This window comes from Mesocricetus auratus, unplaced genomic scaffold (assembly GCF_017639785.1).
Source record: "Mesocricetus auratus isolate SY011 unplaced genomic scaffold, BCM_Maur_2.0 Super-Scaffold_100676, whole genome shotgun sequence".
Classification (NCBI taxonomy): domain Eukaryota; kingdom Metazoa; phylum Chordata; class Mammalia; order Rodentia; family Cricetidae; genus Mesocricetus; species Mesocricetus auratus.
In genome coordinates this window covers 148,490,194-148,503,370 of record NW_024429266.1, presented here as the reverse complement: position 1 = coordinate 148,503,370, position 13,177 = coordinate 148,490,194, and the positions used below count along the sequence as shown (strand labels likewise).

The 13,177-nt window shown below is 42.6% G+C and overlaps 1 protein-coding gene across 15 annotated transcripts in view; it reads right to left on the bottom strand.

The window, feature by feature from the left end:
- The window catches only part of Aak1 (AP2 associated kinase 1), a 153,075-nt gene that overhangs the window by 7,902 nt on the left and 131,996 nt on the right, over positions 1–13,177 (bottom strand). For 5 of the 15 annotated variants that reach the window (XM_040737918.1, XM_040737917.1, XM_040737919.1 and 2 more), the window contains exons 19-21: positions 11,905–12,006; positions 10,488–10,598; positions 8,814–8,924 (exon numbers count right to left, since the gene is read on the bottom strand). The exons of 4 other annotated variants lie outside the window; for them this stretch is intronic. In XM_040737918.1, the coding sequence (XP_040593852.1) occupies positions 8,814–8,924; positions 10,488–10,598; positions 11,905–12,006 (324 nt within the window). Of the gene's footprint in view, positions 1–3,256; positions 7,980–8,813; positions 8,925–10,487; positions 10,599–11,904; positions 12,007–13,177 lie in introns of those variants that run through there. 6 more of the 15 variants (XM_040737925.1, XM_005071112.4, XM_021227766.2 and 3 more) reach the window with 4 other exon arrangements.

Genomic DNA, 13,177 nt, shown 5'->3' with positions numbered 1-13,177 from the left:
AATCAAATAGACAATTATCAGAATTCAATAGAGCTTACCTTCCAAGAAATATTAGCAGGTTAGAAGTATGTCATTGGGCACATGTTAGCAAGAGGGTAGGAAAAAGGCATATATAACTAAGCAAGAAGAATCCAGAGAAAGGGTGAGGGGGGTGGGGGACAAAATATATTTCATTATGGGCTCAAAAAAGACATGCCACCAGACTGTCCCAACCCACCAGGACACTGACTGTTGGCCATTCCTTCCTGACTGGGCCCTCTCCATCTGATGAATGCCTGACCAGAAGGACGTCTGCTACACAGTGCCCTCTACCACATTCTTGCTGGAACCAAGCACACAGCACAGAGGAAGGGGCTACAAAGATGATTTATTGGAAAACTAGTCACTTATCAAGAATTTACACTGTAGAGAACACAAAGAGGGGGCTGAACATTTGATTAAAAGACACTATACAAAAATACTGTTTTTCTGAATCCTGTAACTTTTTTTAAAGCAGTGCTTCATTTTAATCAGTTGGCAACTAGCAATTTTTAGTAGTCCCCCTGCCCTGGTTTTTATTTTCCTATCTAATAGTTTGAACATAATGAATTCTAAACTCAAATTTTAAGCTGAATCCTGTTTGGTACAGCATGGCTTTTTAAATAATAGTTGAAGAATGTGATTTTGAAGAGAATAAACTTTTCCTTGCATTATAGCTTTACTACATGCAGTTAAGTGTTGATACAGAAACCAATAGGGAATGAAGACTTCCTGCTCCCTCACAGTGTACATGGGCACAACCATCATTTCTCAGGCAAGACAACTGAGATTAGATTTATCTCAGAGACACCAGGTAATAATTTCTTGAGGGAACCTAAAATGAAGGGGGAAGAGGAAGCCATTAACTTTCAAAATAAAACTCACCAAGAAATGTAAGAGGTTCCTAAGATTCCATAGGCTATTTCCTCTTAGACAAAATTAAGGTGTACTTCCTTTCCTTTCTAAAACTACCTGAATGTTACTGCTTCTATACTGGCTATGCAACAGAGCAAAGCATCCTTTAGTACAGAGAGAGAGAGAAGATTGAGTCAAGTCAGTGATTACTCCTGGTGCTGCATAGACTGATTTGATAATAACACTGCTTTTACTGTAGTCAGTGATTTGAAGGATCTGAAATTGGATTCATTCAAACAAAATCATGTACAGACTACAAAAGGTATCTATATCTACCTAGAGACCCAGGTCTAATGCCTTCAAAGCTAGATTACATCCTGAGAGCTATGGGGCAGCAAGGGGAGAACTCTCTCATCCACAATGGGACATGAAGAACATGTTTACCCCATGTAAACTACTGTCAAGTAGCAGGCTTTGAGTCAAGGACCCACTAAAAAAATCCACCAACACAGGACATCTCTGAATTTTGAAGTGAATAGTAAGATATTTTTTATATTTAAACACTGACAGTTTGAAAAAGGTCAGAACTGGCCTGATGTGATTGATGGCTCATGCCTTTGATTCTAGCACTCAGAAAACCAAGGTAGATGGATCTCTGTGAGTTCAAAGCTAGCCTGATCTACATAGTAAGTTCTAGGTCAGTCAAAGATATAAAGTGAGGACTTGTTTCAAAACAAACAAAACAAACAAACAAAAAACAAAACACCACAGCTCAAATCAGTTTCTCATTGTTTAAAAGGGTCATTGCTATTTCCTCTATTTCACTATGAACCTCGAATGCCCATTCCTGATAATGAACTTGATGTCTATAACCATCCGGGAGCCTTCATCCTGTGACTGATGGAAGCAGAGGCAAACACACAACTAATCACTGAACTGAACCCAAGGAACCCAGTGACAGAGAGGAGTGATGAGCAAATTGGCAAAGAATGGGCTGGCAAAACCAGCAGAGACAGCTGATCTGAACAGGGGAGTGCCCTTGAACCCCAGACCAACAGTGGGGAGGTCAGCATGGGACTGATCTGGACCCCCCAAATGTGAGTGTCAGCGAGAAGGCCTGGGCAACCTATGGGGCCCTGAGCTGTGGATCAGTGTCTATCCCTGGTATACAAACTGTCTTCATGTGCCTATAGCACAAAGAGAGATGCTCTCTCAGCCTGGACTCTTAGGGGAGTGCCTTGACCCTACCAAGAGTAAAATGACAGACTCTAGATATCCCCTATGTGGAAGGATTTGGCAATAGGGTGGGAGGGAGGGGGGGAAGGGGAGTGCGGGAAGAGGGGAGGGAGAGGGGAAAAAAAAAAAAGACTGGAAAAGTGCATCTAAGAGGGCTTTCCTGAAAAGTCTGTCTCTCAGCCTGTCTTGGCGGTGCAGTGTGACTAAGGAAGAGTGACAGCCAAAGAAATGCTAGAGAACACAGAGCCCCTAGAAGTCTACATGACTCCAGGGAGTCCTGATGGTGGTAGCCCAGGAAACAACAGAGTTCAGGGGAGATTTGTAACATCTTGCTGGCAGGTAAAGATCTTGTTGCCACTCATTTCAGTGTGTGAATGTGCTCTTACAAGTATTTTTAGGGTGAACAGCCCTTGCAGTGGAAACGAACTTGAGCCAATGGCAGACTACCTCTTACGCAGCCTGGCTCCTAGGGATCTACCCAACACACCCTCATGCCATGGTTGAGTTCTTTGGTAGCAGAACTTTGTAGCCAAAGTACTAAATAAAATGAAAAAATAAAAAATTCTAGCCTGTTCTCCTAGGGCAGGACCCAGCCTCAGTGTGTATAACGCTTTTGTTCATCATGAGGCATTCTCTTACAATTCCATCAAACTGGGTCATGTTTCTTTTGTTTTCAAACCTTCTAGAAATAACTCCCTCTGGGTTCCATTTTGAGGCTGTAAGTACACAGATTTCAGTACAAACTCGCACAAACTCACCACCCCCTGTACTAACCCAGAGATCAAAGTGTGGCATTCTTGGGGATGACTGACCCTGAAAATACTATGTGATTGGCAGCGAGGTCATGAGACTGTTCTCTAGGGAAGCAAAATCTAAGATTAAAGAAGTGTTATTACTAGCATGGACATACAAGTATGTGTCACAGTGCTAAAGCACTGTTTGCAAAGTCAGTCCTCTCCTTCCACCCCATGGTTCTAACTCAGGTCATCAGGCTTGGCACAGGCACTTTTATCCAATGAGTCATCTGGCTGTACACACTTTTCTTGTCCACTGGTATTTGCAGCCACTAAATAATGTGCTCAAGTCCTTTCTACAGGAATATAACAGCTACCTTATGCTATTTATACATCTAAACATCATGCACTTGTTTGAACAGATAAAAGCTTTATTCCTCTGTATGTTTACATAAGAAATTTGTTTACAGACTTATTTATACAATACTTGCGAAGCAGTGTTCATTTTTCACATTTTACTGCACAAGATAGCTTCATTACATCACTTTGCTTTGCTTCCCTGGGGAAGACAAGGTAAAGACCTAAGGTAAGAATCCATCCAGGTGACAAAGGGGTGTAAAACAAGGCAGAAGAGAACACCCACAGACATGAATTCAGGACACTGCATCAAAGTGAGAACCAAGGAAGGACTTGCCTCCTAGCAACTGTCACCCTTTGGGAACTCTGCATGAGTTAACATTACTCAAGCGGCCTCCAGGCCTCCTCCCTCCCACTTAGTGAAAGGAAACCCAGGGGAAACTATAAAGGATATCTTGTTACAGACTGAAATGGAGACCATTTGGGATTCATTCAGTTCACAAAAGCCAAACACATCCAACTTGGGGAACATTATCATTGTGGAAAGGAAAGGTCTAATTTTGCACTGGCAAAATTAGTCTCTGGAGAGGGATATAAATTAGCTTGCAGTAACTGAAGTGTTTCACTAAACACTCCACTCTGAACATTCTATCAGGCAGTCTCTGATTTGCTTAACTCAATGTTGCTCTGGGTGATCCTGTCATTCACATCCCCAAACTCGATGTCAGTGGCATCAGAATGCGGGGCATCTTGCAGACCAGGAAGGCTAAAGACTCTTGATGCCCGTGGAACCTTGTCATGGGAGGTTTTAGCTTGGTCCAAGGTGTCTACAGCATTTGCTTGTTCACTAAGCATGAACCCCACCCCCATCGCAAAGGTCTCCTCATTCTTAGGGCACTGCTGAAGACAGAACTAATCCTGACCTGGGGGAAGTCTTATCAGGAGTACAGGAAATGAGAACTGCAAACCACAAAAATACCATGTCTTAAGAAAAACAGATTCCCTTTTGGGTTTGTTTTCTTCTAATTATTAGAACTCCAAGTTCTAGAATTCCAATCTGATCAGGAGGAGCCAAGTCCAACATGAAATGCCAATGAGCAGAGTGACAACCTCTTTTAGTGAAGTTTAAAAAGCTGTATCTTTAAATTTCCTAAGGACCAGAGGACTGCAAACCTCCTCTTCCTCTGTGTTGGTGATCTCTCTCAGCCATGAAGTCTTCTCTAGTTAGGCACTGCCTGTGGAGTTTCAATGTCTTCCTCTTACCAGAGTGCTTTTGCGTTTTGGAATATTCAGCATTACTGAGAGGCAGAGTTGTCAGAGAAAAAAACATAAGAAAGAGTATACTTGTGGATGCTGTGAGTGAAGCTACTGAGAAAACACAGATATATTCTTGCTACTTTATCTGGAGATGTTATATCTAAGGACAAGAGTTTAAAAACAACTCAGGTGACACTGGCCTGCTTTGCTAGGGTTAGCATTCACTTTCTAAGCAAAATCAGATGCTTCTGGAGGGAAAAATCAAACACACAAAACATTTCTGATCTGTCTATTTCAGGAAATACTGTAACAATTACAATGCTACTTAGAAGTGACTGCTTAACCCTTGTATCTTCTGAGGACCATATTTTTAGAAACTTAGGGAATTAAATTTGGTTATCTGTGGAGGAAACACCAATTTGTAATATTTTCTGGTGGCAGTAATTACTTCCACTCAGCAGAGAGAAGATCAAATAAAAAAATCTGTGCATTGTATTTGCCCATATTTTAATGGCAAATACCTGATTATACAGATTAAAATAATAGAAATCTCTGGATTCTGTTTGACTGTAATAGGTAAGGTTGTGTGTGCTTAATATTACAGAAGGAAAATCTATCTCCAAGTTTTTGATGATGTTGGCTTTTATTCAGGTAATCTGAATAAAGCTGTAGGAATGGCAAGAACACAGAAGTTACCTGAAGGACATCCGGATTATACGATCCTTCACAGTCCTTCTAAACACAACAGTGTAAAATGCTATGCTTCTACTATCTCAGACATCACTTATCCAAACCCATCCTGTGTAAAAATCCAACATCAGTTCTGAGGGGTCAAATGCCCTTTCAAGGTCATTAGCCAGGATCTGGATGAGGCCCAGAAGCCTGAGCTTCCCTGGCCCCTTCTCTCACCACCCTGCCTTCACCAGTCAGGCCCATACCAGTGAGATAAAGTAAATGGGCTGGCAGACAGTCTCTCCAGCCCCTCATATAGTTCAGTCCTGTTCTGTGCATCTCCAGTTATCACACACCATGCTCTCCTCAAGCCACTCCCTCAGCTTAGGATGATGCAAAGGAAGGCTGTGCTGACCAAGCCACTAGAATGTATTTCTCAACAGAAAAATAGCTCTGCCCACCGAAGCCTTACTCACGCAGGATTAGCCCAGGTCTCTTGTCACTATCTCACCCAGGCTTTACCATCTTCCTTGGCAAGAGTCTGTTAATTTTCATTAGTGTCTCCATTAAGTCTTACTGAGCCAAATGACTACACAATATATCTCAATATAATTATGGGTGATGCATGAAAGGATGGTTTAGAGACACTTAACCTAATTTCTAGACTGCACTCTTCATAGCTGCAATTAAACTAAGAAGTAGACATTTCATTATATCGCTAACATTTTCATGAGGAGAAAAAAAAACAATATAAAACACAGACCTAAAACAGTAGCCTTATTTAAAAATAAACATTTCCTTCATTAGTTTATACATTCTTTCTATGTCCAGGAAAGAGGACGCAACCATTTCCTGTCCACCAAGGGGTTCCCCAAGTCCTGCTTCCCTGCAGCCCACTTGTGGAGAGCTCTTCACGACATCTCTTCCGTCCTCGGCTGCTGACCGTGCCCTTGTTCACCTGTGGAAACCATCTCTTCTAGCAGAGGCCTTTCCTCAGCTCATCTAGGGTCAGCGGGTACAGGAAGGATTTAAGGTCAGAAGGAAGACTGAACGTCCACTCTTCCTGCTGTCACATGGCTGGAGACAACGGTGGCCCTCCAGAAGGCAGTGCTTGTAGGCTCGTGCTGCTGCTGGATCCCCACCACTTAAAGTGCAAATGTGAGCAAGAAACAAAGTACTAGTAGAGAACACGCAAATAGATTTGGGGTTTTATTTATACAAATCTGATGAACTTAAGCTTCCCTTCCAACCCTGGAGGATGGTGCTCGAGGAAGGGGGGTCTCTGTGCCCACTCTTCCACAGGGTGATCTGACAAAAGTGCTCTCCATATAAGGAAATGAAACACACCTTGATGAATAAGTACACAGAGGGTGACTGGGAGAGCATATTGTAGGGCCAGTGCAGGGGTCTTTAGTTAAATCTATGAACAGCAGTCCAAGGTTAGTGAAGAACTGCTCTTTGTTTGGTCTTTTAAATCTAGGAAGTCAAGGAAAGCCAACTGCACATATTCCATCAGCTTCAGCATTCTATTTAAACACCAGAGAGAAGGTAAGTAGCCACAGTCAAACTGTGCCCAGCATACTTATTTCTGATTATCTGAAAATAAACAACATGCTTATTCTACAGAGACAGAGGCCTGCTGAAAGCTTAGAGCAAGACATACACTCTACTTAAAACAGTTCCGTGTTTACACTGTGGGACTGCCTATGTGATTATACAAGCGAAGATCAAAACCCTGTACAGACACCTGATGTCAAACTTGAAATGCCAAGTGAAAACAGGACTATTCAGCATCTTCATTTATACACAATTTACAATATTTGATTCAAAATAAAAAAATCACAAGAAAAATACATCTGTTTCTGCTACAATTCCTTCCCTTCCCCATCCACCCCCCATGAAAAGTCTTCTAGTAAAAGGTATCATGTTCCCACCACTGTCTTGTTTTGGTCTAATTCTGAGATCCCAGCTTAGGCCAGATAACATGGAAGGATGGCAATGCTTGGTATTTATATCACATACGCATTTATTCAAGGATCTCAAGCACTTGCAGTCACGCCTCCAGATTTGAGAAATCACAATTCAATGGAAGCCAGATAGCTAGACAAACTAGATAGCTGGGAAGATTGCATGGGTGTAAGATCCCTTGGCTCAGTCTATTACCAAACAAGGCCAAAGACGGGTGGCTAGAGCTGAGCCCAATTCTCTTCACAAACACATCCTATTAGTTTTGTCCTGCTTCAACTGCACACCTGTCTTCAGACTACTGCCTGGGGGTTAAGACCAGCCACAGCTGCCATGTCCTCATGATACTGTATCAGGATAAAAAGTAAGATTGGACACATACTCATCAGCAGCTGGGAGACAGGCTATAGGACTGACATGGGGCCATTCCTAGCAAGAATGAGACAAAGTGTCCATCACAGGCTCAGTGACAGTCAAGCTTCTGTGAGTGGATTCCAGCAGAGGTGAAGCTCAGGGCAGCTAGCGCTTGAGTTAAGATAGTGCTATTGAAGATGGGGAATGAGAAAACACAGCAAACTAACGAGAGGAGCCAGCCAGGAACGGATCTGGAGGGTCAGAGATTTTTCTTTCCTTATCATTTCTATAGGAGAAGGCAAGGGGCAGGAGAAAGGGGCTTGAGGGCCCCTTTTATTTGCAGAATTTTTAAAAAATCATTTTTCTCATAACTCCGTAATGAAAATGTGTATTACGGCATGAAGGTTACAGAACTGCGTCTGCTACTGGCTCACGGCTACAGGTCAATGAGCTGATCCACCAGCAGCAAAGACCTGGCTAGGTTGGGAAGACTGGACTCAGAGCTCCCACTGCTGTTTCTAGAGTGCCCACCTGGAAGTGGAAAGATAGGATTCAGTACAAAGCACAGAGGATTAGGGTTAGATGTGTAGATCAAGCAAAGGAGAAAAAGAAAAACAAAGATATCCAGAGAAGCAACATTTCACATTTCAAAGGTCTTAACATGTTGATTTCTAAACATAACCATTGGCTAGCCACCACCTCCCACCAGAAGTTCACTCCATGCACACCACAGTAGAGGCAGGACACTGCAGAGATACCGCTGGTTCCAAACCAACTCGTTTGCCTAAGAAGTCCTGGCTGTTCACTAGCCTACCAACAGCAAGCCATCTTTTATAAAATACAGATCAATTTCTGCTGTGGGGAGAATTAGTTTAGGATACTATAATAAGAACATGCTTTTAAAAATAAGTAAGTGGTGTGTTTAGTATTTGGGGCATGCTCAAATGATTCAATCCACCAAAGAGGAAACGAACAGTCCATAAAGTTTACAGATGTAGCAGATACCAAAATATCATTGTTAGCTCTCTGGGAAGAACATCTATTACATATTTTCCCATTATGATAAAAATGTTCAATACTTCTGATATATACCTTTAGACTTATACCAACTAGAGAGCATTTTCTTTTTGGGTTGACATCTCATACAAACTAACTCTTCTCTAAATAAACCCCAAGTAAGTGAGGTTTTAAGCTACATAGATCAGCATCTCCACCTGCCTCTCATGTTGGCCCAGCCTACACTGACTGCCATCATCCAGTGTCCTTTACCAAGTGGTGATGCTCCCATGCACCATGCAGGCTAGGGACAGTGTTCTGATGAGACCTGGTATCAAGCTCTTCTCTTTTCTCCAGCCTCTTTCTTACCTTGTGTGTTTTTGGTTATCAGTACAGGAATAGGGTCAAACTCATCTTCTGCCACCTTTTCCGAGCCCTCAGCGACACCGAAACCTGAGATGAGATTACTATCTTCTGCAGCTTAATACAGAGTGCAAGCATACAAGCAGAAACAACAGAAGAAGAGATTAGCAAAGGAGAGAGCAGGAAGGAGGCATCAAGCCTTCAACTATGAGCAATCATTGTTCTTAAAGGTGAAAGCACTTATTTTTCTGAGTTGAAATAAAAGTAGAAAACTGGAAAATACAGGTATATAGAGGTAAAAACCTTTAGAACTTATAATGCTAAGATTTCATAAATAGTTAAGAAATAGGCTATTAGAAGAATTCTCTACTCTGTAGAAGACCATAATCACAGTTGTGAAGTTATCTCTGAAATGTCACCATTTTCTGAGTCAAAAGAGACCTGACTAACAACACCTGAAACACTCGAAGTCTGGGGCAGAGATGAGAGAGGAGCAACCATGTAGAAGTTGGGACATGGTTCAGTGGCAGAGCGTGCTTTAGCAAGTGCAAGGTCCCAAGTTTGACCCCATGACCCTAAATCAACAATGGAAGAGAATTAACCAATATGTACAAAGCAAGTAAATGGCAAGACTTCCTGCTCTGTGGGGGAAAAAGAGAAGACTTTTTAATAACTCAGAATTCTGGGGTATGAAAGGCCACCTGGATAAGTTTCTTAGACGATGCTCCCCCACTTTTGGGGTGGCTGTTGTTCTTTTGTTTTGTTTGAGACAGTGTCTCATTATGTAGGTCCAGTTACCCTGGAAATCACAGAAATCAACCTGCTGGGATTAATGGTATGTGCCACCATACCCAGTGTATTCTCCATTCTAATTAAAGCTATCTATCCCCAGCAAATGTTAGCCGAGCACTTATTTGGCAGAGAATGCTTCTGTGTGGTTACACATTGCTACCGACACACTTCTGCAGCTGTCGGTGTCTATACAAGTAACTTCCTGTGCCACCCATAAAACAAAACTAGCTATCATCACTGCCACCATGAGCTCATTGTTTTTAGTCATCTTTGGAAAAGGCTTAACCCATTCATTTTCTAATGCTCCTCAAACACAGAAATAAGCTTGCCATGTGTAAGCAAGCTATCACCACAACAGACCTCAGAACCCAGCCCAAGCTACTCTGCCTGCAAAATCTCAAACCAGACTGAGCCAAGACTAAGAAGTGAAAATGACAGATTAGAGCAAGAAACTCAGTAGTCAATTATGACCCAAAGGAGAAATAATATTCAAAGCTTTCACAAGTTCAATTTTTGAGGGATGTGCTTCTTTACATTCAAAACCTTGAGTCAGACTTGATGAAATGACTTTACTTTCTAAGGCCATGAGTATCATATTGATAATCACAATCAATCAGTGGGCTCACCCATCTACATGGTTGCTCCTTAAGGCACGTGATTCTCAAAGGTAACATGGAATATCTGCAACACTGTTCTTGTCAAAAAGCAATCCCTGCACCTATCTGTAGCTGCTAGGGCTTAGTAACTACTCTGAGAAGAATTCTAACAGTGCCTAAGAATACAAACCCATGTTTCCCACAGAAGTGGACAGCTTGAACACCTTACTAACAAAGACTTTTGACAAAAGGGAACTCCCCAGGGTACATGTGGGCCCAAGAAAGACTTTACCTTTGTGAGTGGGAGCAGAGAGTGCTATGGGAGCGAACTCTTCCAGAAGGTCAGCAGTGGGGTTAGAGAGCAGAGAGCAGTCAAGCAGGGAGTCGTCCCCAGTGAGAGAGTCTGAGTCCAGTCATCATCATCCCCGAAACAGCAGCATTAAACAGCACACAACAACATTGTGAGGTTATATCTTGACTTTTAAATTATTGCACTTATAGGCCATATGTATAAGCCAAGGTGCAGAAAGAAAATCAAAAGAAACATGTTAAGCTCTCTGAACCTCTAACCACAAAAACATGTATCCTAGATTCTACTTGATAGTAAAGATAAATGCAAGATTTTTGGTTCAGAAGCTGCTGGAAATGTCAATATAACTTGACAACCCAGTCTCAGCAAATAGCATTGGAAAAAGGATGTTGTAACAAGAGTTCCACTTAATGTTTCCCCACTCAGGAGGAAAGTTCTTCTTAGTGAAGTGTGGAAACTGATCAGGAAGGAACCCGCCATGACTCCCAGGTTCCCATGCAAAATGCCTCTTTCTAGTAGTCTTTAAATTTGAATTCTCCTTTGGACGTAGTGTATTCTTCCATGTAAAGAACTGGGGAAGGTAGAATTCAGAGATGAATCATTTGAGCAGGGAGTTTCTCCAAGTGAGGGAAAACAAGAGGAACCACATTGCCTTTGGGGTGACTTTTCCCCCCATGCATTAGTTTATTAGCTCCCGAAGGCAGAGAATCAGACAATCTTATCAAGGTAATTAGGACTCATGGAAAATGAATACAATCAGATTTGTTTGGGCATGGCTAAGGACTTGTACAAAGACTGAAATTTTCAATTAAGAGCGAAAGCGAAACTGGATCCCAGGACAATTCCAATTTTGCCTACAAGCGAAAAGAAAATCACCTTTAGATGGAAGCCCTGATCTGGAAAAGAATATCAACATCAGGAGATGAGCTGAATAGATCCGGACGCCAGCACTGTGTATGCTGAGGTGGAGGACATGTCTGCTTAACAGCTGCAAGGGTTAAGGCAGCCATTTATCGAGCAGACTTGTGCTAAAGAGGTAGGGGGAACCTGACACCAGTGAAGAGAATCTTTTTTTCTCTCTCTGGTGTTGGGGATTGATTGATATGCAAGTACTTGGTCACTGAGCTATATCTCCAGGTCTGGAAAAAGAATATTGAATAATAAAATTCTGTATTCAGAGCAAGTCCAGGAATCACTCTTAAGAAAACTGTGGCTCCAAACAGTACTCAGTTATCTAGCACAAGAACACACTCAGCATTTAGAAGCCAGGACTGTAAGAACAATTCATGGCATCCACTGTAGAAGCAACCAGAGTGCAGGTGAACATCTGTCACAGTTGGGAAGAACCGCTCTGAGGTTACTGCACGGCCAGCTCTGCAGCTACATGACCCTGACTGACCTGTGCGGTTTGAGGTCACAGACTCCGTCTGAGATGGGAGGCGCTGAGCAACAGGCGGCTCCAGTCCAGGTATGAGACTCTCAACAGCAACATCAGCCTTTTCTTTTGTATGAGGGGCATTAACAGTGGAGAGGAAAGGGTAAGGAAAGGAAGAAGTCAGATGCTGCTCAGGAAAACCTGTGAAGGCTTGCTTCCCAAGTCTGAGGTGAGCTGCAGAGCACAGCCTGTGACCTTACTTCTGCACTGTCTGGACTTCGATAATGGAGCATGCATGCACAAGGCTAGTACCAGGAAGGTGCAGTGATCACCAGTTCCTATGAGTAAGTGCGGGATACTAACAACTTTTAATACCAGGAAGGTGCAGTGATCACCAGTTCCTATGAGTAAGTGCGGGATACTAACAACTTTTAAGCAGCAAATTCTTCCATTCAGAAAAGATTGGATACAGACAGGCACTGGTGACTCACACCTGTAATTCAACAACTACAGAGGCTGAGACAAGAGGGCTGCCATGAGTTTGAGGCCAGCCTGGCCACACAGTGATGCCCTACTTCAAAAAGCCAACAACGACCAAAATGGCTTCATTCATTTGTTTGGGCAGTTTTACCCTTTTAATGGGCCAGCCTTGGTGTAAACATCCTCATCTCATGCAGAGCCTCAAGTGGACCTCACCCCATCCCATGATAGCAGGGAAGTGCTCTGCACACTGTGATGACTCACAGATGGAGGCCTACCTTCGGTGAGACCATGGCATTCCTGAGTGCTAGCATTTCTTGTCTAAAGCCTAACGACTGAACCCTCCAGGAATCCAGACAATTTAAAGCTTTTGCTTATATAGCATAAAAAATACAACAAACTAAGCAGACTAAGCCACTGCGCTGGACTACCATGGGGCTGAACAGCCAGGCAGACTTCCTGGTGTAGGTATTTGTTACAAGCATTAACTTTCTACAGAAGAATCAGCTCAAGTCTATTTAAAGTTCAGGGACGCTCCTAGGGACAATTAGAAAACATCTTTTTTCCACTCTTCTTCCTTAGTCACAAGAAATTTACTGAGAAATAATAGGTCATCAATAAAGAACAGTTAGTTACAGGCTGTACACATGGAAAGTAAAAAAAAAAAAACACTCCATTTGGACGAACAGAAGCAGAGCTAACAGCATTGCTTCAAACCATGCACAAGCACTACAGAGGCCTGAGGGCGCTTCTGCCCTCCCCCGCTTCCCCACGCCAGAGCTACCCCCCAAAACACACACATATATAGCAGGCATGA